Source organism: Phyllostomus discolor, chromosome 1 (genome assembly GCF_004126475.2).
Source record: "Phyllostomus discolor isolate MPI-MPIP mPhyDis1 chromosome 1, mPhyDis1.pri.v3, whole genome shotgun sequence".
Classification (NCBI taxonomy): domain Eukaryota; kingdom Metazoa; phylum Chordata; class Mammalia; order Chiroptera; family Phyllostomidae; genus Phyllostomus; species Phyllostomus discolor.
Window position 1 is genome coordinate 168,190,552 of NC_040903.2, and position 26,246 is coordinate 168,216,797.

The following is a 26,246-nucleotide window of genomic DNA, read 5'->3' on the forward strand; positions in this document are numbered from 1 at the left end:
GAGAGCCTGAACTAAAGCAGTGGCTGAGGGAATAGAGAAGACGGATGACAAAACAGTATTTTAGGAGGTAGATTTCATGCCACTTGGCGAGTATTTGGACATGGGAAGTTAGGGAAGAGGGGTTGAATCTTATACCTCCTATACACAGCTGGTCATTGCATCAGCCAGGTTAAGAAATGTAGCTGCTGTAACAAACAGTCCACAGATCTTGGGGGTTGAACACAGTGAAGATTGGTTTCCCACCGTAGTCTAAGGCAGGCTGGTATGAGCCTTGCTCCGCACAGTCATTTGGGAACCCAGGATTCTCCCATCTAGTGACTCTGCCTGGGTTTTGGAGACCTCTTGGGTCCTCCCCTGTATTCTTTGCACGAAAGGAAAGAACATAGATTTATGTAGAAGGTTTTTTACAGGCTAACCATTGAATAATGCAGGAATTAGGGGCACCAGTCCCCACACAGTGCAAAATCTGAGGGTAAAATAGGCCCTCAGCAAACGTGAATTTCCAACTACAGACTGAGGATACCATTGTCTCTAAAAGAACATGAGTCTGAACTATGCAGGCCCCCACTTACACATGGATTTAAAAACCCATGTAATTCTCATATGACCTGCTCAGTTCAAACCCACGTTCTTCAGGGGTCAGCTGTAAATGATTTCCCCTCATTTAGTCACACGGCCCACCGAATTACAAGGGAGGCTGGCAAATGTAGTTGTATATTTGTCCAGGAGGAAAAAATATGGGATATGTCTCCATCTTAGTTAGTAAATCCTATTAATTCTGCTTTCCAAATATCTCCCTAACTTTTCCTTGCTACTTCACCTGCAGTGCTACTGTTAGAGTTCATTCTCATGATCACCTCCTAAATAGCAAAAATCTCCTAACTAACCTTCTGCCTCCAGACCCTCAGCAGTACCAGAGAATTTTGCTAGAATACAGGTATGAACACATCATGCCCCCAAACCTCTTAGAAGCCTTTAGTGGTTCCCTGTCACCTTCTGAACTCCTTAGCAGAGCACACCTCCACCTGGAAGCCCTCCTCCACTGCACCTTATCTCCAACAACTTCCCATCATGAAGTCTTTGCTCCAGTTGAACCAAGCGTATCTGTCTCCCTTCCACACCTGCAGCCTTTGTGTTCACCCTTCTTCGCCTTTGCACATCCTGTCCCTTCTGCCTGGAATTCCCATCTCCTCCTTGCCCACATGAGGAATGCCTAAGAATCCTTCAAGATGCATCTTCCTGTGGGAATTTCCAGATGCCCTCCTAGTGATGTTAACTTGCTCTGCCCTCAGTTTGCCCATAATACGTTAATTGTCAAATTTCTCAGGATCCTGTCTGGAAGGGACTATTGAAGAGACTTAAATGAAGGGACTGTCTGTAAAGATTTGAGCAGCTTTACAGAAAATACACAAGGGACTGTGGCAGAGTCTGGAGCTAGCCACAGTAGAAGCTGTTACCAGCCTGGACCTGAAGAGGCAGGGGTGAGGGATGGCAAAAGAGACAGAGGGCAGGGGTGTACCTGTGGCCTTTGCCAGAGGAGTGTAGTAAGTGCAAGCTGCCTCCTGGCTGGAAGGGGACAAATGTCCCCCCTCTCTGTCCTTCCATTTTCTTATCTCCGGCTACCATGTCCCAGTTGATCAAAGCCAACTGGAAGCTACAGGGTGAGGGCATCCATTGGTGGTGACCTCCAGGTCAGCTTCCAGGGCTCAGAATGAGGTGGGGAAGGGGGAGAGTAGATCCCAAAGGGCAGATGGGGAGTATGCAGCACAGCTCTTCATGTCTCTGTTACAGCGGCGCACTACATTGTATTAAAATTATTTATGCACGTATCTTTCCTACCACATTATGAGTTCCTTCAATGCATGTTTTATATTTTCCTGAATCATTGATGCCTTGCACGTGCTAAACCTTTAAAAGTTGCTACAAATAATGGTCCCTCATGTAACATTTAAATGAAATATTCAACTGCAGTATTACAGTCTATTTTCCAGTGTTGGAAAGCCATTTCCTAGAGTTGTCTCACACAAGAGCATGGAGAGTTTCATTTCATCTTCCTGACCAGCCTTTTTTTCATTTCTCAGTGAAGCAAATCAGACCCGTGAAATTGCGATGCCTTCCAGGAGCTATGCCCCATACGCACGCGTGCTGGAGTTGACCATGAAGAAAAGTCTGACCTAGGCACTCAGAGATGTGCAGCGCACTTTCTACAGGGGGACTGAGGCCCTGGAACCCTGCAGCTTGAAGTCTGGAAAGGGTGACTGTTGCTTCTTCATACACACAGCTTAAGCCAGAATGGAAATTCCTGAGGTTCTGATCCATTTCTTAAAACATGAAGGAAAGGGGAGGGCGAGGGGAGGATAGAGGTTTACAAGGTCATATTTCAAACCCCAAACCAGCTTACCCTGCTGTACTGGGCCATCATTAGTTTTCCAAGTATACATCTGAAATCCCAGCCAGAAGAATTCTTTTACAATTTATTTTGCTTTACTAGACTTCAGTTGGGAGGAAAAAGGGCATTCATTTGAAACTTCATGTTATTTATGCCAGGACCATTTGTTGCTGCATGGAGGTTGTGTTTACCCGTGAAAGTATTAGAGGCAGCATTTCTCTGGTGCAGAGAAGCCTGTCCACAAGGGCACGGGCACCCGGGGAAACCTGACCCTGGAGGGAAGGACTCCCAGCGCAGGTGCCGTTTCCTCTCGGTGCGGAGAGTGTGTGCAGCGCCGGGGGGACCACTGGAGGAGGTCCTCGTGTGGGCAGACATGCTTCATTCCGACATGCCGATCCCGCGGTTTAACTCGTGCCTTATGCCTTTATGGAGCCAGCGGAAATCACTGTATTTATTCGACCTGTGATTCTTTTCTCTTTCTCACTTTAGCTGGAAGAAAATTTTGTATGTTGTGGAAATTTGATCATTTCATGTTCTCAGTATTGATTGGTGTTTTTGTTAAATGAATGAATAGCTTGTTCATGCCTTCTCTACTTTGATATTATAATAACCGGTGTCACATCTGTTTAATAAATGCCATATATTTTGTCTACTGATGTTGTCTCTGTGTTTCACCTGTGACTGTGTCCAGGGGCTAGAATGCAGAATTGGACTCTGGAGTGAGTGTCAAAGTCAGGGCATGGTGAGATTTCAGTCAGTATCCACGGGTGGCAAACGCAAGGCCTGTGGGCCAAATCCGGCCCTCCACCTTATTTCGTCTGGCACCTTGCACCTTGTGCCTTGTGCCTGGCACCTTGTTTCTACCTGCAGCAGCACCAGCTCTCACTTAACTGTTAAGGAGTTTAGGACATTTATACAGTCCTAAAATTACATTTGGCCCTTTGATGGCAACTGTGAGTCTGATGTGGCCCCAGGTGAAAGTGAGTTTGATGCCCCTGGATAGTCTATAGAAGCATTTGTAAACTATAAGATAGGGAGTGTGTGTGTGGATTTTTAAACTCTGAAATTTGACTAGTTAACTCACCTTCTGAAAAGAGTAAGATATTGTACATACATGGTTATAAAATAAAAAAAATAGTTTTTACTTAAAAAAATCACCCTACCTCTTGCCTAGTCTTCCTATGCCCTACTTCCCCACTTCAAAAAAAAAGTGTCGAAGAAAGAAAACAAAGCAATTCAGTTGGGTAAATCCCTGTGAGTCAGGATAGTATAGAAAGGAAAATATGCATTGTATTTTGAAACCAAATTTATATTTAAGTTATGCCTAGAGGGCCTTGGGCAAGTCATCAAAGCTCTCTGAATGTCACCTTCGTCTTCTAAAAACCTGGGGCATCACACCTACCCGGTAGGCCAGGCCGCTGTGGGGCCTCCTGAGGTGTGCACACAGGGGCACTGCCTGCGGCTGCGGGCCGAGGAGCTACAGCTTCCTTCTGCAGGGGTGATTGAAGCTCTGTGCCCCCTGGATCCCCTCCCTCATGGGGGTGCTCTGGTGGTAAAAAAGCTTGCCATGAAACCTGGCTGGCGTAGCTCAGTGGATTGGGTGCAGGCTGCGAACCAAAGTGTCGCAGGTTCGATTCCCAGTCAGGGCACATGGCTGGGTTGCAGGCCACAGCCCCCAGCAACCACACATTGATGTTTCTCTCTCTTTCTCCCTCCCTTCCCTCGCTAAAAATAAATAAATAAATAATCTTTAAAAGCTTGCCCTGGGCAAACCCTAAAAAGGAGCATCTTAGAAAAAGTGAGTGCTTGGGAACAGGAAAGGGAAGCTGGCCTCTGAGTGACAGAGAGTGGGGAGCCCCTAGGCCGCTGGAGAAGCTGGTCGGGAAGTCATTTCTTTCTTTTTTTTTTTTAAGATTTTACTTATTTATTTTTTAGAGAGGAAAGGGAAGGAGATAGAGAGAGAGGGAGAGAAACATTAATGTGCGGTTGCTGGGGGTCATGGCCTGCAAGCCAGGCATGTGCCCTGACTGGGAATTGAATCTGCGACACTTTGGTTCACAGCCCGTGTTTAATACACTGAGCTACGCCAGCCAAGGGCAGGAAGTCATTTCTTAATGAAACGCAGTGGCATAAAGAACGTCAGTTTTAATGGCACCAAGACAGGAACGGAAACTGCTCTGCAAATACCACCATATTCCCTCCTTTCTCTTCTTCTTAAAACAAGAAAGAAAGAAAAAAGGAAAAAATGTAGTGAGTAATTTTACATTCAAAGAGTACTATGGATCATTCTGTAGCATTAAGGGGGTCTCTATCTGGGCCCTTTGTATTTTTAAAGATTTTTTTCCACATATGGAGAATTCTAAACATTATTTGAACTATTCAGAAAGACGAAGTGAGTTTCGAAGCAGTACAGACCGAAACTGAATGGAATAGAGATGATCCTTCTTGATCCTTCGTCAAAATTAACTCTGGTAACCCCCGCCCACCGTCTGAAAGAATTAGCGTCTCAGCCCGAGTACGGGTCAGGTGTTGAATGGCTCCAACGTGACATGGTAAACTTATTCTATTGAGACAAAGAATAGACATGTAAATAATTCCCCAGCTAATGTTTTTATTCTACTCCTTGCAGGCTTTTACACACACACTCCCTCCATTTATTTGTTTTGTTCTCACAGCAAATATGACCCTACTCTGAGTTGCAGAATCATGGTATTTAGAAATGTGGAATCTGGAGTCTCTCGAACTGGTCGCTTAGTGCATGCCTCGGGCAAGTCACAGAGTCTCTTCAGTCCGTGTGAAATGGGGACAGTGGCAGTCCTTTCTTAACCAGGGGTGGTATGAAGGTTAAACAAGTTAATATCTGTGAAGTCCTTAGAGTAGTGCTTGGCATATAGCAAGCACTCAATAAATGCCACCTATTAACATTACATACTTTTGTAACAACTCTTCACTTACTATGATAATTCTTTATATATAACCACATCATTGTTTCTTACAATTAATTGGATTCCATTTTATTGATATGCTATGATTTACTCGATCTATTCCTTATTGTTGGAAATTTAAAGATTCTCTTTACTCCTCTTCAAACAATCTTCTGATGAATTTTCTTGTACAATATGACTTTCTACACTTGCCTGATTATTTTCTCAGGATAAATTCCTAGAAAAGGAATTGCTGAGTCAAAACTTATGTACACTTAAGTCTTTTGGTGCACACAGTCCAATTTGGCCTGTGGAAATTTGAATCCATTGAAACTCTCACCAACGAGATGAGAGTGTGGTTTCCCGACTCCTTTGCCAACATTGGGAATGAGAAATGGAGGAGTGTATAAAGTTGCCTGCTTCAGGCAGCCGCGTCCATCCCCCAAACAGGCAGTGAAAACAGTTCCTTCAGGATATTGCCTTCGGATACCTGAGCTCAGGGACTGCAGGTGTGATCTGCAGGCCTGTAGGCTTCCCCAGGGCCCAGAGAGTGGGCAGCTGACAGGAAACAGGTCTGGGCTCAGAAGGAGTAGGTGTCCCCCAGGACCCTGGAATCAGAGAGGGCCTGCTGCTTAGTGAGCCAGAAGCAAGAGCCAGCCACGAGACAGAAACAAATCAGGCTGTGTGCCTGAGATAGGATTTGAATTTGACTGGGATGTGCCTCAGAGGGCAGCTTTCAGAGCTAGCCAGGGAGGGGACATGAGGGGAGTGCCTGGAGTTGAGTGATAGGACATGGTCCCCCATTAGAGGGCACACTAACTACGGATGACCCTAGCTGGTCTGTATGTCTGTATGTCCACCCATTTTCTCCCCAGCAAATGCCATCTGCCTGCTCTAGGAACTGTAGGGCGGTTTTCAGGCAAGGGGTGGGGAGCTCAGGCTACATCGGACTACCCAGACTGCCCAGTTCAGTTGAACCAGCACATGCCAGCTGCTGCATACTGGGTGCCAGAGAAACAAAGGTGTGCGCCTCAAGACCCTGTCATCTCCAAAACCTGTCTCAGTGAGGCAGGCTCCTCCTGAGCTTTGGCCGTCTCTGGATCCTAAAGGTACTTATTTTCAACCCCCCCTTTTCTACTCTTACATCTAATGATTGATCCTCACATCCATTTTCCATCTCTGCACTGATGTAAGGGCCTTGGGGGCAATTTCCCATAAAGGATACACATAACTTGGAAAGGACTATTGCAAACCTTGATGAGCATGAAGACATCTACAAATGAAATGTATTCCACAAATACATTTTTGTATTTGAGCCTTGGCTGGGGGATGTAAAGGAGGCCAAGATTGCTGAGGTAGCACAGCATACATGTACTGAATCTTCACAACGGTTCCGTGTGGAAGACGTTATTACCTCCATTTTGTAGATAAGGCAATTGAAACTCGCAGAGATAAAACTCAAACTCAAAGCCTCTTTGATTCCAGGACATAAGTGGGAAGCGTGGAGTCGGTCCCAGGTCTGCCGTTGAATTGCAATACCCCCTTGGTCAGGTCACTTCAGCTCTCGGGGGCTTGGTGCCCCAGGAAGCAGCTTTGCCTAGGAAGGAAATGGAATTGCACTCCCCACATAGCCTTGCTGTACAGACCACACGAAAGAGCATGGAAAAATCTTCCAGCCCTGCACCAGAGACATGCCAATTGATACCTGCTATTATTACTTGTAATTACTAGGAAAGAGGTGTTGTATCACGAATATTTGCAAACCCAAGGATTTCCTCTTATTGGACTCATATTAGAGACTTGGATTGTGCAGAAGGGAAAGTAGGGTGGGGAATGTAGCTGGTGGGTGGATAAGCAGGAGATTAAATAGTTTTTTTCCGCATATGCAAATTTGAGAATAACTCATTTGACTTTGTCAGGGAAGGAAAAGCTCAAAACGGAGACTGAAGATGCATTTCTGGAAAGAGAGACCAGAGGCAAGGAGACCAGAGGTAGATGCTACTAAATTTGGGGCTAATTTGATTAGGCAGAATCAGATTACTAATAGATGGTGAGAAAGAGAAATGAAAAAAGTTTTTTTGCCTTTAGATATTCAATTGTTTTAGCACCATTTGTTGAAAAGTCTATCCATTTACCCCCTTTTCCACTGAATTGCCCTTGTACCATTGTAGAAAGTCAGTTGGCCAGGTAGGCATAATTCTCTTTCTGTATTCTCTGTTTTATTGTATTGATTCAGTCGCCTTTCTTAACACCAATACCACACTTGATTACTGTAGCTTCATGATAAGCCAGGTAGTGCCCAACTTTGCTCTTCTTTTTCAAAGCTGTTTTGACTATTCTAGGTCCTTGGCATTTCCATATGAACTTGACAGTCTGTCAGTTTCTGCAGAAGGGCTGCTGGGATTTTGACTGGGATAGTACTGAGTAGACAGGTCCCCGAGGAGAACACCGAGAACTTGCCATGTCAGGCCAACTCGCAGCCATACTGCAGCCTCGTTGGCAGTGCTGGGTCAGCTCCCAACATCAGGAGTGGCTTCTCTCTTCCTCGGTTGGGAAGGTACCAGGTAAAAACTTCCATAATGTATTTTGATAAACGTACGGTATAATCTTTGTGGAATTCCGAACAAAATTTATAAGAAATGTTAATGTGTGCCTAAGGACCATAAAACTGATGTAATTTGAATGCAATAAAATATAAATAAATGGCAAACAGTTCTTGGGGGTTTTCTCTTAATTTTTCAATACATACTTTCGAGTTTTAACATAGAGCATTTACAGCATTCACCTTCCTGAATTAGGGGTAGAAGGGGGGTTGAGAAATAATTAGTAGGCAATTTTTTGGCCCTGGGACTTTTCTTGTAAATGTTTTCTTTGGCAGCCTAACTCTTGAGAACAGGAAGTTACTCTCTTGTTACAGATTTAAGACTTTTCTGAGCCAAATAACAGAAAGCTGGATTAGTTCTGAAATGAAGGGGGGAAAAAAACAACAACTCTAGGCTCTTGCTGGAGATTAATGACATCTTGCAAATATTTTAATTCTCCCCTTTCCTCTTAATTTGCCACCTCCTAAACAAAACACATTCCGCTAGAAAGAAACTTAACTGGTCACTTTGTGGCCCAGCCCCAAAATAAAGTGTCTTTATGGTACCCACAAATTTATTTAAACATTTTTGGGGGGCTGAAAGGAAGGAAATTAAGGATTATCTCATATTAACCTTTTTTCCTTATGAAATTTCCAATATGAATTTAAAGTAGAAAATACAGTTATAAAGATGCTAATGTGTCCATGGTGATCATAAAAATTTATAATTTTCTGTGACCTTTTAAAATGGTTTTTCTTATAGATAAAAATGTTATATCAAGCTTTGTAGACAATGCCTATGTTTTGTTTGCTATGCTTGCAAACAGTTCTCTAGGAATTGTTCAGAATAAGATCGGACGCTTTCACGAGAGCACTTATCATTCTCACTGTAGAATAAGGATACTGGCCCCTCCCCCTGAGAAAGGCTGTCCTTGGGAATTAAAATTCACTTTTTACATTTGACTCCTGTGGAAAAATAAAACAAAACCCTGTATTCTCAATGAAGTTTGTAAAGTGGGGGGATATTAATTTTGTGAATTATCTGAGAACCATTTGTGGGGATTCTTAAAACACAGAAGTCTTAGGAAGACTTTGAGATTTAGAAGTAAGGAACACTTTCCTGGAACAAGAATATGTCTCCTGCTAGTAATTTTCCAGGAAATTTCTGTGGTATAATTTCTAGCCTCTGTGATAAAGAAAGAGTTGGAAAATTTTTTCACTTGTATATGCATCACACCCCCAAAATCAAATGCCCTGGCACCCAGAAAGTTTGTAAAGGTGAGAAGGGTCTAGGGTCGGACAATGGGCTGAGTGGCTGGTGGGAGGGGAGCAGGAGGGTGCTTGCCTTGATGTAAGTCCATGGCCGTCTTAAAATCATTCAGATTCACAATTCTGAAAAACTCCTAGTGGACAAACAAATCCACATCTGATAGATTGGATGTAGCTAAAGACCCATAAGTTGCCACCTTTTATTTACATTGTTTAATGTTTTGTTTTTCTATGCATTATAAAAAAAAACCTTATTTCTTCAAACTAAGTTTTCTGCAGTCTGCTTGAAATGATGTTCCTTCCACATCATTAATTACAGTTTGCTTGTCTTCTGCTATTTTGACAACTTCAGTTTTTTAAGAACCTTATAAACAATCTTAAATTACTCAGAGCTGTCATCCATCAGATATAAAAATTAAATTAAGCCCAAGAATTCTAGGTGATGGAAAACATTGTCCAGTCTCATAAGATACGGGCAACTGTGGGAGTCCAGCAAGGCTGATAAAACCTGAAACTTCATCAATGTTAGATGAGTGTTTATTTAGAGGGAGCTACCTGCTTCCTGGTTTACTGCATACCAAATATTTCTTCTCAACATTTATGAGCTTAAATAGATGCAGATGTTGCCAAAGAATGTATTATAACATTAATCATCCTAGAATCATATAATTTAAGTGTTGAAAGGCATCTTGGAGTCTGTCTGGTTCAATACCCTCATTTTAAACAGGAGGAAACTGAGGCCCAGAGAAGTTAACTGGCCACAAAGTTGGTGGTATGCAAACCCTGTTCCCCCCAAATCATAGTAGGGGATTGAAACAAATTTCCCCACCACCCTTCATTTTCTGATCTGGATCACCTTTATTGTCCTTTATACTATGTCTGACTGTTCTCCAATTTTGGAGAAAGAAAATCAAGGAGGACTTTTTTTTCTTGAATAATTCCCCTGACTATATTATATATACCATGGGCATCCCTGGCTCCTCCCCATCTACCTTCCCTAGCTGAAGCTTTTCAGAGCTGTGTTCTTTGCTTTACACAAGACAGAAAGTTAAAGGCAACAGACACTTGACTCCGGCCAGGTGTAGTGAGAGGAGACGAGTAGTCAGCTTTCCCTGACTGCATCCTGCTGCTGACGACCAGTTCCTCTATTTTACGGCCTCAGAGGCACATCATACTCCAAAGGGTGAGACATCTGGTGTGCTGACATTGTTGTGGAGAACTGGTTCTTCTTTCCCTCCACTAAAGGTACAGCTCCCACCTCCCTCCCTGATGAAACCTGAAAGGAAATTATGAAATCTCACCCTTCAGTGACTTTGCAAATTACCTCCCTTACTCTCCTTTTCTGTTTTCTGATAAATGTACATGAAACCATCTTTCCTCAAACACAGAAGTAGTATAAATATATTTATCAGGACATGTTTTACTAATGAGATAATTCTAATAGCCAGACTTATGTACTGGATGTCTTATGAAAATCTTAGATGAGGCCCATTTACATACAGAAGGCTCTGCTTTCTAGCATGGAATTGGAAACAAGTCTAAGTAAAGTTTGGTTTTGACATCCTCCCTTTTCTGCCTGCCCTACACATTCTCCGAATCCTGGGGAGGAGGTCCTCTGGGGTCTTCCTACTACCCTGAGCTCACTGCTGTGATACTCTCTCTGGTCTAGCCTTCCTTTCCGGTTGCTCAAAATTAATTCCATTTTTCTCCCTTTCCCACCTATCAAATTCTACTTTTTTAGTGCAAGTCGTAGCCTCAGCTAGGCTTTTGTGAGAAAGCCATTTGGAACAAATGCACAGTCATTTACACCTGAGTGTAAATGACTGATAGTCCACAACCCTTCTGGAAGGATCTGTGGTCTCAGAGGAAGATCTTTGTTAACCAAAAATCTTATTGGTGGAATTTCAGCTAATATGTCAAAGGAAAATGAAGTCAGTCAAGAGGGGGGAAGGTATTTTAAATGTTGCTTAATATTCTGTCTCCTACACTGAGAGGAGGGGCCTCAGCTACAATGTCTAAACAGTCTATACCGAAGGTCAGCACGTGTGATGTTACAAGGACATTTTTTTTCTGGTTTGTGAGTTTATTCAAATGAAAGATCATGGAAAGATGCTATTCAAGCACAGTCACATATCTTACTCAAAATAAAATCACATGGAACTTTTGAGAATCAAATATTTAATATTTTTCCCCTAAATGATCTCTTCCCACACTATCAAAAGGTCGTAAAACACTGTGGTGGCCTTAAATGAGAGATTTGACACCAAACAACACTCAACCATGGGAAAGCCTGGAGAGGAAAAAAAAAATTCTCCCCCTTCAACTTGAACCTTATTTGGCTGGGATTTTCCCACCAGAGTCTTCCTATTTTTTTTTTTTCCATGGGCAACTGCCCTCTTGATTAATCCCATTTCCCTCAGTCTTAGTTTTTCCAAGCAGCTGAGCAAACAAAGATGCAGGCACCCATTTTAACGCGCTTCCTCCCTCCAGCCCTCTGGGATGGGCCGTCTGTTCATCCTGTTCATACACCCGTAGCCTGAATGTGCTTGCAGAAAGCAGCAAGGATCTTCTGTCAGGATTAATTTTAATAGGCCACAGTCTGTCAACTGGGAACCACAGCTCCGGTAAATGGCTTTAAATTACTATTTGCTGATAAAGAGGGAGATATGAGCTGAAAATTTGGTCCGTCATTTCAAACAGTTTGGATAACTAATGCAAGAATTTACTTTTAGTGTGGAGTACATGCTCTTTACAGCCTAAACTTGTGGGCAGCTGAGGAAAACCTTTCGCTGCAGTGGGATCACCATGAAATACAAAGAGGGCACATGTGACATTTTGTAGAAGGGTAGAATTTTAGAGCTGCAAAGGAAATGAATTTATCTGTGAATTCCTCAGCACAAAGCTTCCTGTGAAGCTTTCTGTGTCTGATTTCTGTGCAGAGAAATGTCATCCCTCTTGCTGCCCCTTCTGCTTGTCTCCCTCTTTGCCAGTCCCGTTCCTTTCTTTTTCCTTTCTCACTGTGTTTTTCTAATACTCTCTGTTACCTCCCTTACTTTCTCTTGCAAAACTGGCCAGGGCTCCTGTCAGTCATGTGTGAGGTTCTGCACTGAGGGGCAGACAGAAGAGGCAGGAGGGCAAGTCTGGCCCAGAGGAGGTCCTAGCACTTGTCTCTCCCTCTATGCCCCGGGCATGGTCCCCAGCGCTCTGTCTCTCCAAGAACGCAGTTTGGGGAATGAACGGAAGAGGAGGTTTGGTAAATGGCATGCAGATGTCAGCTCTTATTGTTCAATAAAGTCTTTGGTTTACCATTCTTTATTAATTTTTTATTAGCTATGGCTGCTATGGTTTGTTGGAAAATTCAGCATGTTCTATTACTAAATGGAAGCTTAAAAACATGAAAGATAATAGAATTTTCTTTGAATTTGTTTTTGACCCTTGGTTCCCATCTCCTCTCCATGTGCTCAGCACATAGCAGCACACAGCAGAAGGCCGAAAGCTAGCTTTCCCTCTCCTTGGTCAGCTCTCCCACCCTGAAGTCCAGGTGTCAATCAAGTCTTGACTTTCCTAACAGATCAATGCTATTGGATTCTGTAAAATGAGTCTCTTATTTTTAGGAATTGGTTCATGTGATTATCACTGCAAGATAGATCAGAAGCCTGGAGACCCAGCGAGGAAGCCCTGTTGCAGTTCAGGTCGGCGGGTGCCTGCTGGCACAATTCCTTCTCACTCAAGGGAAGTCAGCCTGTATTCTAATAAAGGCTTAACTGGTTGGATGAGGCCCGCTCATGTTATTGAGGGCAATCTGCTTTATTCAAAGTCTACTGATTTGAATGTTAATCTCAGCAAAAAAATAACCTTCACAGAACCATCTAGAGTAATGTTTCACCCAATATCTGGGCGCTGTAACCTAGGCAAGTTGACACTTAAAATTAACCATCACAGTCTCCTTTGTTGGTGATCACTGTTTCTAATGGCCTTGTCTGGTTCCAATACCTGACCATCCACTCCTTTAAATTCTCTTCGGGTCCAGCCTCCCACTAATCATCATTCTGCTGCTCAAGTTTGGCTAAGTATTTTATTTATACTTTCCTCACATGCCACTGCCACGATGACAATGCACTGTTGCCACTATGGCCAACCCTAGGCAGAGAGGTTGGGCATGCTGTGCCTGGCCCCTGCAGTGCTTCCCTCCCCCTGAACCCCCAGAAAGACCAATGTGGTGGCCAGACCATCTCTGTGTGCTGAGCGGCCCAACAAGTGCAGAACTCAACACTTTCAGTCTTTGCTGCATTGATACTGGTGTTTTCCACACCAGTGTTCCAAGGTGAAGGAAGCACAATTAGATTTAAGGAAAAAACCTATCTGGCAGCAGAGAAAAAGGGCGGCTTAGGCTACAGGTCAAGAGATCTTTTAGGAGCTACTATCGTAGTTCACTCAAGGGCTCAGACAGAGATAATGGATTCCGCAGTGGGTGTATGGGAAGGTGCTGAAAGGGTGGCAAGAGGGCGAGTGTACAGAGAAAACGTATTAAGGCCACAGAATTTCATGACTAGTTGTGTTGAGGGAAAAAGAATAGGTATGAATACCTAGTTTCTGGTTAGGGCAACTAGGTGAATGGTATTGCCATTAAACAATGTGAATTTTAGAAAGGAAGAGTGGGTTGGAGGAAGAAAATATAAGTTCAGTTTTAGACAAGTTAACCTAAGAAGTCTTTGGGACATCCAGGTGGTCAGGTCCTTACCCTGACTCTCCTTCCAGTCACAGAAGAAAAACTGCAGAGTTGAGAACCTTGGAGAGATTGGTAACATGGAATTTACGGTAGAACAGAGTTTTAAGGAGAAAGTGGCGAATGGGGTTAGATGCAGCAAGGAGAAGAAAAACTAAAAACTGCTCCTTGAGTTTGGCAGCCAGGAGAGGGCTGCTGGCACTGGGGTGAGTGGTGACAATGTGCAGTCAGAGAGAATGGATATGTCTTTTGGGAAGCCAACCTCTGAATAAAGAAGAGAGTGGAAGCTAGAAGGGTGCTTTCAACAGCTCCATTGGGGGTATAGCTGACATGCTGTACACTGGACATATTTAAGTATACAAGGTAATAAGTTGTGTCTTATTAACAATCAAAATATCCATCACCCCCAAACATTTTCTCCTGCCCCTTTGTAATCTTTGGCTCCGGCCTCTCCCTGCCACCCCACATCATTAGGCAATGACTGATCTGCTTTCTGTCCCTATAGAATTTTGTATAAAAGGAATTGCACAGTATGTACTCTTTTTCTCCTGGCTTCTTTCATTGAATATAATTGAGATTAATGGAAGCTACTGCATATACAATAGTATTCAGTCACATGCACATATCACAATTTGTTTGTCATTCACCTAGTGATGGACATTGAGTTATTTCCAGTTTTTTAAAACCAGATTTTATTTTTTTTATTTTTAGAGAGAGGGGAAGGAGGGAGAAAGAGAGGGTAATAAACATCAGTGTGAGAGAGAAATATCAGTTGGTTGCCTTCTGCACAGGCTGGAGGACTGAATCTCCAACCCAGGAATGTGCATTGACTGGGAATTGAACCAGTGACCTTCGCTTTGCAGAACAATGCCCAACCAACTGAGCGACATTGGTGGCTCAGTCTTTCTAATTTCTGACATTCTGATAGTTGTAGATTAGTATCTCATTGTGTTGTTAATTTGTATTTTCTTCATGGCTAATAACATTAGTCACTTTTCAAGTATTTATTTTTCATCTGTGAATCTCCTTTGGTGAAATGTCTGGGCAAATCTTTTATAATTTAACCTTGAGTGACACTTCATCACTTTTACCATTTGTATCACTTTGGCCATATTTTATTCATCAGAAGCAAGACAGAAAGCCCAGCCCATATTCAATGAGAGGGGATTACACTAGGCCCAGACTGCTGGGGGTCACCCTAGATGCTGCCAATGACAGATGGCTTCTTCCTATTTCTCTTGGAATAAAATTTAATTTCCATTTCCTGGTCTACAAGGGCCTGCAAGATCTAGCTCTTTTTGTTTCTTGTTTGGATATACTGACCTCTTTTTCCTTGTAGAGCCTTACAGTTGCTCTTCTGTCTACTTGGGATGCTTTTATGTCAGACTTTTCCCATGGCTAATTGCTTTTTGTCATTCAGGTCTCAGCTTATAAATTACCTCCTCAGAAAAACCGGCCTCAATCACCCAATCAATCAAGGTAGCCTCTCAATCATTCCTTATCACATCACCTGACTAAATCTCTATGTGGCACTTATACTGTCTAATAGAATGTAAGTTTGAGTGTGGCAGGAAACTTGTCTCATTCATCATTATGTATCCAAAGCCTAACTAGAAAGATTATGTATGGGTGTTGCTACAAATTCAGATAGTTATTATGACATCTTGAATTCCTGAGCTAGGTTATGTGAAAGATTCTATCCCATGCCACAGAAAATATCTTTACAGCCATTATGGTTAATACATATATTAAAAAGCTTAAGATTTGTATATACAAATGGGACATTTCATTAAGAAGAAGAGGAGTATGAGGGAAAAGCAGGAATAAAAATTATGAGAGGGAGATTTAGTCAATATATGTTAGGGGAGAGAGAAAGTACTAACATAGTGTCCTTATAGAATTCCTGGACTTTACAATTTTATTAGAAAGGATAAAGAAATGACCATGCATAACACAATTGGAGAGGCATAGTATGCTTTATGTAATGAGGTTCTAACTCAACTAAGCACTGTAGCTATGCTCAAAAAAAGAGCAGTGGTTTGGATTGGAATAGTCTAGGGAGGTGGTGAGACTTGAGCTAAGATTTAAAATGGGCTAGGGGAAAAGGGGCAGCTTTCCACAAGAGGAAAACAGCTGGGGGCAAAATTCTGAGGCTTGACAGAAAGGCATTCTTGCCTTGAAGACACCCATGGTCCAAGATCAGAAGAAGGGGTTCACTGCTGTGGGGGAAATAAAAGCCTTCAGCTGCAGCCCAGGAAGAAGATGAAGGAGTTTTGGAGTAACTTGCCAGGGGACAGCTATCTAACTCAAGGGTTTTACTCAAGTATTTCTTATTCAGCTAGGGCTAGAGCAGGTTATTGAAGTCCTTGAAAGCAGGGTTAATGTTGAGAATTTTGATATATGAGTTAATCTGATCAGAATGGACTAGATTGAGCGGATACAGAAATGGTTCCAACTATGCTCCCTGGAGTAGCTTTAGATTTTATCTAGAGCTTCTGTCTGATTAGGAGGGAATTGCTGTTTTTATTGTAGCACTTTACATAGCATAGAGAAAGCTTACATTTTCCATGTCAAAGAATGGGGTGGCAGTGTTGGAAATTATGGGAGCATTCAAACCTTCCAAATGATATTTGCTGTGACTCTTGAATGCTTCCCATTCTTCCTTTCAGGTCTGGGAGCTGAACTAGGAAGTGAAGGTAAGAGCTGGGTGTGATACTCATTATGCTGACTTCCTCTTCTCCAACAGTCTTTAAAAAACTTTAAATAATTTTAAACATTTGGAAATAGGCATAAAGTGAAGGAGGTGTTAAAATTAGTGTTGTAGAAAGAGCAGCTGGGCATTTGAGTTTGAAAGCTGGTGCTGTCACTAGTTTTGTGCACTGTATTTACTTTGTGTGTGTGTGTGTGTGTGTGCGCGTGCTTCTGTTTTCCTATAGGCAAAATCTGAAATCGTTAAAGAGAGTTTCTCAAGCCAGACACCTAATGTCCTGTAATGCTAGAGGCAATGCCGCAAAATGAATAAAAGTCTGGCTCCAAATGCCACAGAGTCCCATTAAGAAAAGCTGGTCCCTAGGGATCCTTCCAACTGTTAACATTTCAAGACTCCACTTGAGTTAGGGGGCGCCACACCGTAGACCAGTGCCTCCCAGCCTCACCAATGGGTAACTGATCACTCAGGTTTTGACTTAACATTTCACTACTCTGGTGCTCACACCAATCTTTTTATTATATTGTTTTATTATTTTATGCCTGACTCCTCCAACACTTGCAAACTCTACAATGGCAGGGTCTCTGGCTACTGTCGGGGTCACAGTGGCACAGGGCAAAAACTTTTTGATTCGACAGATGAAGTGCTAATGCACAGAGAAGTGACAAACCCCGCGAGCAAGCGCCCAGCCGGGCGGCGATGCCAACCTCCGTAACTTCCGCCCCTGCCTGCTCCTCCAGGCGCCCCTTTTCCTTGTCTGTGTTTTGGTTCCGGCGTTTCAATAAAGTTCGATTCGGCTCCCGAACGACCAGTTCTTCCGGGAAAATGGCGACTCCGTCTCGTGCTCCGGAGTCCCCGCCGGCCGCGGATCCGGCGCCAGCGGCGGGGGCTGCCGAAGAAGCCGAGTGCCCGCCGCCTCCCCAGCCTCAGCCCCCGCAGAATGTCCTTGCCGCCCCGCGGCTTCGAGCCCCAAGCTCCCGAGGACTTGGGGCAGCGGAGTTTGGCGGAGCTGCGGGAGATGTTGAAGCGCCAGGAGAGACTTTTGCGCAACGTGTAAGCAGGGGTCCCGCCGAGTTACCGCCAGGCTCTTTCGTTCGGGCTCCCTGGGATGCGCCCCTCCCTTCCCCAGGCCCATTCCCTTCCGTAGAAGGTGACCTTGCCCCAGTCAGCGGCATCCCAGCCCCGAGGGCGAGCGGACGGCCTACTGTCGCAGGGCCCGCCACGTCCTGGCCTGGCGCTGCCGCCCGTGGGGCTGGCTCTTGTGCCGAGCCGCTTCGCGAGTCAACTCTTCGTCAGCTCCTCGCCGGCTCCCTAAATCCTGCCCCGAACTTGTCAGTTTCATCTGTAGATCCTGTTCTTACAGGAATCGTCGGAAATGGAAAGAGTGGGATATAGAGTGGTTTATTAGGCAAAGAAAGTTGGACTCAACTCAGTTTGCAGACTTCATGGACTTGAGCAGGGACGTGATGTAATATGACCGTGATTTTTAAAGGAAGCTTAAATTAGCTTGGTGCAGGGTGCTTTGAAAGGAATAAGAAGCAGAACACAGTAGGAGAATATTTTCAGAGAGTTTCCCGGCAAAGAGGGTGTAAGAAAGTGAACTAGAAAAGTAGTTGTGGGGTTGGGGAAACTACAACAGGCTTGGAATACTTTGGACGGATAGTTGATGAACATGGCTGAGGTTTGCGGGGAGGGGAATAGACCCGAGGTTGATTTTAGATAGGGTATGCTGAGTTGGCGGGAGAGTTAACATATCTAGTTAAAAGCTGGAGAAGTGGACATGAGGCTGAAGAGAGAGATGAGAAGGCTAGGAAAATACAGGAATCTCAATCGGAAGGGCTGTTAATAGTGGAAATTGTAGGAATGAATGTAGTGTCAGAGAAGGACTATAGGGCCTGAGATGTAACCTTCCCTCCACATTTATTGTGTGGCTAACACAAGGGGAATCAGAAAAGGAACTTTGTCACTCAGCAAAAGGGGCTAACGATACTTGGGGGCTTCTTAAAGTATTGTGTGTGAGAATGAATTTTTAACCTATAGCAGCAAATTAACTTTTTGGTCTCAGGACCCCTTTCTGCTCTTAAGACTTACAGAGTATTCCGAAGAGCTCTTGTTTTATGTGTTACCTCTATTGCTGTTTGTCAGTGTAGTAGGAATTACAAGTGAGAAATCTTAAAAATACAAGAATACACAAGCTCATACATTATGTTACCCAGCAGAGCAATGGGAGTCACACATCTTGTGGCTTCTGGAAAACTCCACTGCCCTCATGTGAGAAAATGAGAGTGAAAGTGGCAAATAATGCCTTAGTGTTATTATGGAAATACTTTGGCCTTGCAGACCCATCCACCTCCCTTCCGCAGGAAGGTCTGGAGATCATACTTTTAAAAAACTGTTGATTTTTAGAATGTCATGTAAGTATACACTTTAAATACTTTTGCCGAAATCTTAATTAACTGAGACAAATGAGGCATATTCTCTATTCTCCCTGGATCCCCTTGTTTTCAGGGAGGCATTTGGATAATCACGTTTCTGCTTCAGGGCAATTGAAAGTAAGATTTTTTTTAAACTTAAAGGTTGATTTTTCTCCCTTTGAAGGTAATGCTTTTTCTTGATATCTCAAGTTTAAAAACATGGCTCTAATGTACACGCATTCTTTTCCATTTGACAGAAAATTCATTTGCAGATTGCCCGACAACGGTAAAAAGATCGTAGACTCTGTGGCCAAACTGAAAGCTGCCATTGCAGAACGTGAAGAAGTTAGAGGAAGACGTGACCTGTTTCATCCTGTTAGTTTAGACTGTAAGCCAAGGCAAAAAGCAATTGCAGTTGATGTGGACGTAGATAAGGCCCAGAATTCTGACCAGATACTTGATTCTTCATCACTGGTTCCTGGCTGTTCTTCTGTAGATAACATCAAGTCATTTGAAACAACCTCACAACAACGGGGACTTGCACATTCTACTCACAAAGGCGATGAAGAGGCTCCCGAGATTGGAGACGCAGTGAACAAGTGCCCAGGACCCAGCAGCAGAGCCAGTGCGCCTTCCTCACCCGAAGCTAGTGAGCGTCTCCCTCAGCATCGTGCGTCAGGTCAAGCAGAAGATAATTCCAGCAGCTCTGATGACCTATTTATCGATAGGTTACAGAAGATCACCATTGCAGACCCAGGTGAACACCACTCAGAAGAAAACACGAGGACTGAGAACTTGACAGGCCTTTGTACTGGGACAGAGAAGAAGCCTCACTATATGGAAGTGCTAGACATGCGAGCCAGAAACCCAGTGCCCCCAGCACGTAAATTTAAACCCAACATGTAAGTGCTGTTCAAAACAGACCTGTCATAGGTACATACTATTTGTTAAACTCAGAAAATTGGGAGAACGCTTTAAGTTTAGTGGACTTTGTGTAAGATTTACTTGTAGTTAGGAACGGGCTTCCTGTGGAAACAGCGAGACCAGCCTGGCTCGAGTGGAGGACTTCTGTTGAAAATCCTTCAATATTTTAGCCAAATCAATGAGAAAGTTTTAAATGGCAGACGAAGTATTAACTTTCAGGATACTTAGCTAATATTTCATAATAAACAGAGTTACAGAATTTATTATGACTTTTTTTCAGAACCATTTTCTGGTATATAGCTCCTCCTTTGGTTAGACTGTCAGCTAAGGAAAAGGCAATTACAGGAGCTGATAGACTTTCTCAGCAAAAAAATATTTGTGCGCCCCCAGGGTGTAAGCAGCAGGGGCTGTGGTGATGCAGAAGTAAAGATGCTCATCAAGGAATTCAGGACCTAGATGAGGACCCAGGATTTACACTCTTGGATGAACATTAAACCAACTTCAGAGGGAAGGCAGCTGAGAAGGGGTTAAAAAAACAAACAGATTGAGGCTAGAAAGGGCAAACTGACTCTGCTTCTAAGTTCCTTTTTATTGTTTCTGAGATCTTCAGAGAAAGAAAAGCTCTTTGAGGAGAAAAGAATGTTAGTATGCAAATGTAACATTCAAGTCAGGCAGCCCCAACTGGTACGGCCTAGGTTTATAAGGATGTAGCATTATCAGATACAAAGTGGAGCCACTGCTGACTTTCTCTGAAAATCTGAAGAACTCCAGTTAAAAACACCTAAAACCATTTTTATTGTTATAAAGAGTCTTTAAAGTTTAGTCCTACCCCAATTTAACCTCAAAACATTTTATTTTGTCTAGAAAACCAGGATTATGTTATACTAATTTGTATTTAGGAATCAAACTAATCTTTGGTTAAATTTCATTTTATGTGCAAAGAGGTATCTTTCTACTAGGAAGACAAATGCATAAGCATTATTTAGTCAGTAAGTATAACATAATACCCTATCCCAATTTTTTATTATGGTCATTTAGCTGGAAGGGGGTGGAGGGGAGGGGATAGCAGTGAGGGTTAAGGATGTTGAAAAGGCAGAGCTCCTGTGCAGTTAGAGCAGAGGAGGAAAGGCTGGGCCTTGACAGTCAGTAGGTTGCAGGCAGATGGGGACTGAGGGGAGCCTGAACAGCAGCTTGGAGGTCGGAAAGGGGGATAAGGTGGTATCCTTTGGCCCCTGTACTGCTCTTCCCTTAGCCTTCCACCTGTTCTGGCTCCATTATCACTTGGATGCTTGAGGTCGCCCCTCATCTACCTGTAGCTGAGGTCTTTCTGGAACTTGAGATTTACACCGCTAGTTACCTATGAAATGTGACTGTGGGTGTCCGTGGCACCTCAGGTTTATCGTGTACAAAGTGGAACTCGTTTCTTCCCAAACTGCCTGTCTCCAACATTCCCAAAGTTACTAGTGTCACCTTGTTTTTTCCCCCAAGGTGCCTTCCTGTTTCCTCATCTCTATCTTCTAGCCACGAAGACCTATATAATATATTTCCTTGACCTTCATTCCTGATCATGCTTATCTTCATTCTGTCTCTTAAGGGAGGGCTGTCATCCCTCTGTTGGGCTATAACTATGGTCTGTTTAGCCTTGAGTCTTAATTACTTACCAATCCATCTTCACCAGTGCTGCCAGAGCAAAATTTGTGAAGTGCAACTCGGAACCTGCCACAGGTAGAGTAGAACTTTTCACTGTGGTCTGGACCCAGCCTACTTCCCAGGCTTATCTGTACTCCCCCTCTTGCACCTCCTGTGCTGCAGCCATGTGTCTCTCACGGCCGGGGTGCCTTCTCCCCTCCTTTGCACAGGGAGCACTTTTTCCAGGACTCCTGAGATTTCACTGTTCTGATGTTTTTCTGACAACCTCCCTGTCTCCCATTAGAACTGGCCATTTCTTTTTGTATGGTCCCGTGTACACTGCATGGATGTGAATCATGGTGCCTGTGGTATTGTATGGGGAGCAGGGGTGATAGTAAGTTTACAGTTGTTTGTATGGGAAATAATACTGTAACACAAGAATAAACTTTCGCATACTTATAACTATAAACCTACTTCTGCCCCACACTAGGTTGCACTGAAATAGTTGACAATTTTATTTCCCTCTACTGGAGAGTAAGCCCTCTCGCAAATGTTTTTTAAATGGGAAGGAAAAAAAAAGGGCAGCTTCAGTTCAGGTATAGGTTTGAGGAGAGATGGAAAGGGCAAAGAGCTAAGGTTGAAGGCCACTTTTGTGTGCACGAGTGTTGTAAATGTGTGTCTATACAAAGATGGCATAAGTTTTCCTCCTTCAGGTTACCTTCGAGACAGAACGATTCATCTAGTCACCAGCAAAGAGGCGGGTCTCCTGTTTCCTCAGAGGAGAGGCGGCGCAGGGATAAGCAGCATCTCGATGACATCACAGCAGCTCGGCTTCTGCCACTTCATCATATGCCTACACAGCTGCTCTCCATAGAAGAATCTTTGGCACTTCAGCAACAGCAGAAAAAGAGTTATGAGGTATTTAAGAGTAGCCATTGTTTCCTGCCTGTATGTTGGATGCTGCTTCCATAAGTCAGAATTTATTTCAGGTAGTTCAAGGAGGATGGCATTTAACAGAAGGATTAGGTGCTAGAGAAATGGTTGGTGAGTGCCATTAGCTCTCAGATGTGTGTCTCTACTGTTCAGAGTCTTGAAGTTGCTAGAACTGCAGGAAGCAGCTGGAGGTGATCGCAGCTACCTACTACATCAGAGTGATAATGTGCCAGTAAGTGCGAGGAGGCTACTGCAAAACTTCACATCTCTGAAAGCCCATGCTGTTAGACCAGCAATAGTATCACCTCTCGTGTCTTCTACTTCATAAAAACCGTGTGAGAACTTCTCAGTGGTGGACTCTAACTGAGAACCCTGTAGAGAGAATCGGGAAAATGTGGTTTCTGGCTTCCCTCTCCTGTGACAACACGGGAGAGCATAAATGCGGTGGTGGGACAGTATTGTGTTGCCAACAGACAATTGGACACTAGGCTTAAAAGGCTAACCTGCAGACCTTGTGAAGATAGAAGAATCTCAAATATGTAGTGCCTTAATCAAGTTTGTATAGGACTGTCTTCAAAGATCTGTGTGTTCTACATAGAACTTTAAAAGTGCATATTGATGATTTGTGTACAGAGTAATGAAATGGGAAAAACAAGTATGAGAACCATAATGAGAAAAGAAAGCGTTCAATATACTTAGTAATAATTTGAGCCTCCAGGAAAAGAGCAACCTAACTTCCTAATATTACTTAGTTAGGTCTTTTTTATTTTTAATTTTTTTCCTTTAAAAATTTTATTTGTTTATTTTTAGAGAAAGGGAAAGAGAGGGAGAGAAACATCGGTGTGTGGTTGCCTCTTGCATGAGCCCCTACTGGGGACCTGGCCTGCAACCCAGGCATGTGCCCTGACTGGGAATCGAACTAGCGATCCTTTGGTTTGCAGGCTGGTACCTTATCCACTGAGCCACACCAGCCAGGGATGCTTAGTTAGATCTTAATCAGGTATTATATACCAGTTACTACAAAACCAGGCTGTTCTGCTTTGGCTTTTCAGACATGCTCAGTTGGTGTAGATTAACATTTTCAAGGCACTTCTTTTTAAAACATTTTTCTTCCTGCTAGTGCATTAAAATTATTGCCTACTTACAACTATAGCATTGATGAATTGTTCTTAAAATGGTCTATATGGTCTTAATTGCCTATCCTAAGACATTTTTAGGTTGAATAACATACACTTCATTTTGAAATTGACTTCCTTGGCAGAGTGATAGTAGTAGCTCCCACTTTAGTTTTACCTTTTCATAGTATTCATGGCCTAAGGGGATGGACCTAAAGAAGTTCAAGTGTGGGAGAAAGCACGGGAAACGTGAGGAGCTGAACTAGAAATGAGCATTGCCACCTGCCATCAGTTGGTAGTAATGTCCTTGTGTGTATATAAGCACATTGCCAGTGTCTGGAATTTACTTGGACTTTTGGCTACATAGTAATTTCCAAGGGACTTTGTTTGGAGAAGGATAGTCAGCTTTTTAGTATTAATATTTTTATTTCCACCGTGGCATTGAAATGTAACTCATAAGCCTAGAGGCTGTGATCTGATTTAGGAAAGGTGACTGCCAGTTGGAGAGTCAGCACAGTATGAGTAATTTTTTGAAATTTGATAGCTCAGATTGTTCTGTGAGTTTGTACATGTGTGTGCCCACATACTTAAAAATGTATCCATGTTTATACTGTCATAGTGCTAAGCTGGTTACTCAGTTTGTTACGTGGAGATGGGACATTTCCATGCCTGGTTCACTGATGGACATCCGTCACCACAGCTGCAGCAGGCTGGCAGCTTTCACAGCACAGCCGGGTTGGTTGTCTCTCTGGCAGACGCGGTTTCCAGGCTCGTCCCGTTGCTGTGGGGCACCGGGTGGAGTGGCATTCCTCTTCGTTCCTAATTCTGTTTAAATGACTTCACATTGAAAAACTGTAGGAAGAAGATGTGTCTAACTTTTTGCTTTATGTTTTATTTTAAAGGAGATGCAAGCCAAGCTCGCAGCACAAAAATTAGCTGAAAGACTGAATATTATAATGCAGAGCTATAATCCAGAAGGGGAGACTTCGAGGAAATACCGAGAAGTAAGGGATGAAGATGACAATCCGTCCTCTGATGATGAAGTCTGAAGATGGACATTGGGAGACTCCTAACTCTCTGCCTGCTGAGATGTCATCATCTTACATCAGACTTTCTAACAAGTATCAAGATCAGTGTCAGACATTCATTGTTGAGGGAAATAATTTTATAAAATTACACAAAGGTAGCTATAAAAATAGCCCAGTTTGTCTTTCAGAAGATAATTTTCATGTGCTTGAAAAGTTTAATATTTGACTATTGTGTTTAACCACCTTGTATGAAAGTTTTGCAGTATGTTGTGTGGTCTGATACTTTAGTATATGGTAGAGGACATTTTTTTCTGTAAGCGAGATGAAAGCAGGTATCTGTTTTTCGTCCTCCTTACCTCTATCAATATCTTACCTTTCAGGGAACTATTTAGTTGTCCCAGTCATCACCTACATGAATTAGGAAGATACGCCTCCCTCTTTTTTCGAGTAATGAAGGGAGCAGTATAAAGAATTTTAGGCATGTTTGCATGGGGTTATTGAGGTATTGGATGTGAAATACCTAGGAAGACATTCAGAAAAATGCTTAAATTTTCGTTTCCTTCTGTCTTCCCCTTGGAAGAAGGTTATCTTCTGATTACAAATACAGAGTACAATTGACCCTTGAACAGCGTGGGGGTTAGGGCTGCCAACCTGCTTGGTAGAAAATTGTGTACAACTACATGCTGGTAGTTGATACTGGAGGGTGGATGGTCTTTCTCAGTGACCAGATTTTCCCAGAGTAACATGAAGTACAGAAAAGCCTGAGACGACTGATGAAGGTGCGGGAGTAGCTGTTCTGCTTGACCTGACTTGAGTCATGACTGGAGTAATGCCCTTAACAGATGATAGGTTCAGTTCACTGAAAAAACCAGTATTTTTCTTTAAGCTACAATTGAATTATTGTCAATAAATTGTACCCGCCCCCTAAAAAAAAGCCTTCATACGTAGGCTGCAGAGACCTCAATATATAAATACATGTTTGTGTAACCTGAAAGGATTATATGATTGTCTCCAGAGAAATTAACACAGTATCAAAGATTTCTTTAATATGTTGTGGCCTTTAAACAGTGTTAAAAGCAAGAATAAAATATTAATTAGAGGAACTTAATGGTGATGTTTTACTGGTGCTTCCTTTCAAAGAGACTTTTCATATGTGTAATCTGATGGGAATGTGTTCAGGGCAGACGCACATGGGAGAGGAAGGGCTCCGTCTGTATTGTGCACTTCTGGGGGTCGCGCCTGCCTTCCACCCCCTTGCCTCCAGAAAAGCAAATGTAAAACAATACTGAGCTAACGATTCCATTATTTTTAGTTATTAAAACTATTAGAAAGTGATTTCACAACAAAATTATTGGATGTTCTATTGTTACAGAATGAAATAATACATGTTATTTCTGGGAAGTTGGAAAATGTGAAGGGGTTCACACCATATACATACAATTCCTATAATTCTACCCAGAGAGAGCTTCTTTGAACATTTGGGTGTATGTCCTCTTATGTATTTTCCTCTGTGCATACATACTTTATATTGTCAATAGTGCAGTCATACTATACATTAACTCATAGTTCTATAAGTTGTAAACATTTTCCCATATTAAGCATTTTTC

General features: G+C 42.9%; 2 protein-coding genes across 2 annotated transcripts in view; both read left to right on the forward strand.

The window, feature by feature from the left end:
- The window catches only part of LOC114492334 (myocardial zonula adherens protein), an 87,163-nt gene extending 84,666 nt beyond the window's left edge, over positions 1–2,497 (forward strand). The window contains exon 13 of the mRNA XM_028506568.2: positions 2,082–2,497. Within this exon, the coding sequence (XP_028362369.1) occupies positions 2,082–2,178 (97 nt within the window). The 3' untranslated portion in view covers positions 2,179–2,497. The remainder of the gene's footprint in view (positions 1–2,081) is intronic.
- Positions 2,498–17,398: 14,901 nt separating this feature from the next.
- POLR2M (RNA polymerase II subunit M) lies at positions 17,399–25,747 on the forward strand. Its single transcript, XM_028506570.2, has 4 exons — positions 17,399–17,649; positions 19,268–19,912; positions 22,277–22,481; positions 24,514–25,747. The coding sequence occupies exons 1-4, from the start codon at positions 17,537–17,539 to the stop codon at positions 24,658–24,660; spliced, it is 1,110 nt and encodes a 369-aa protein (XP_028362371.1). The 5' UTR covers positions 17,399–17,536; the 3' UTR covers positions 24,661–25,747.
- Positions 25,748–26,246: the final 499 nt, after the last annotated feature.

Excerpts from the sequence above, each read along its gene's own strand:
- POLR2M (XM_028506570.2), top strand. The coding sequence starts at position 17,537 with ATGTCCTTGCCGCCCCGCGGCTTCGAGCCCCAAGCTCCCGAGGACTTG. Across the intron at positions 17,650-19,267 it reads GAGAGACTTTTGCGCAACGT|AAAATTCATTTGCAGATTGC; the intron begins GTAAGCAGGGGT and ends TCCATTTGACAG. Across the intron at positions 19,913-22,276 it reads CGTAAATTTAAACCCAACAT|GTTACCTTCGAGACAGAACG; the intron begins GTAAGTGCTGTT and ends TTCCTCCTTCAG.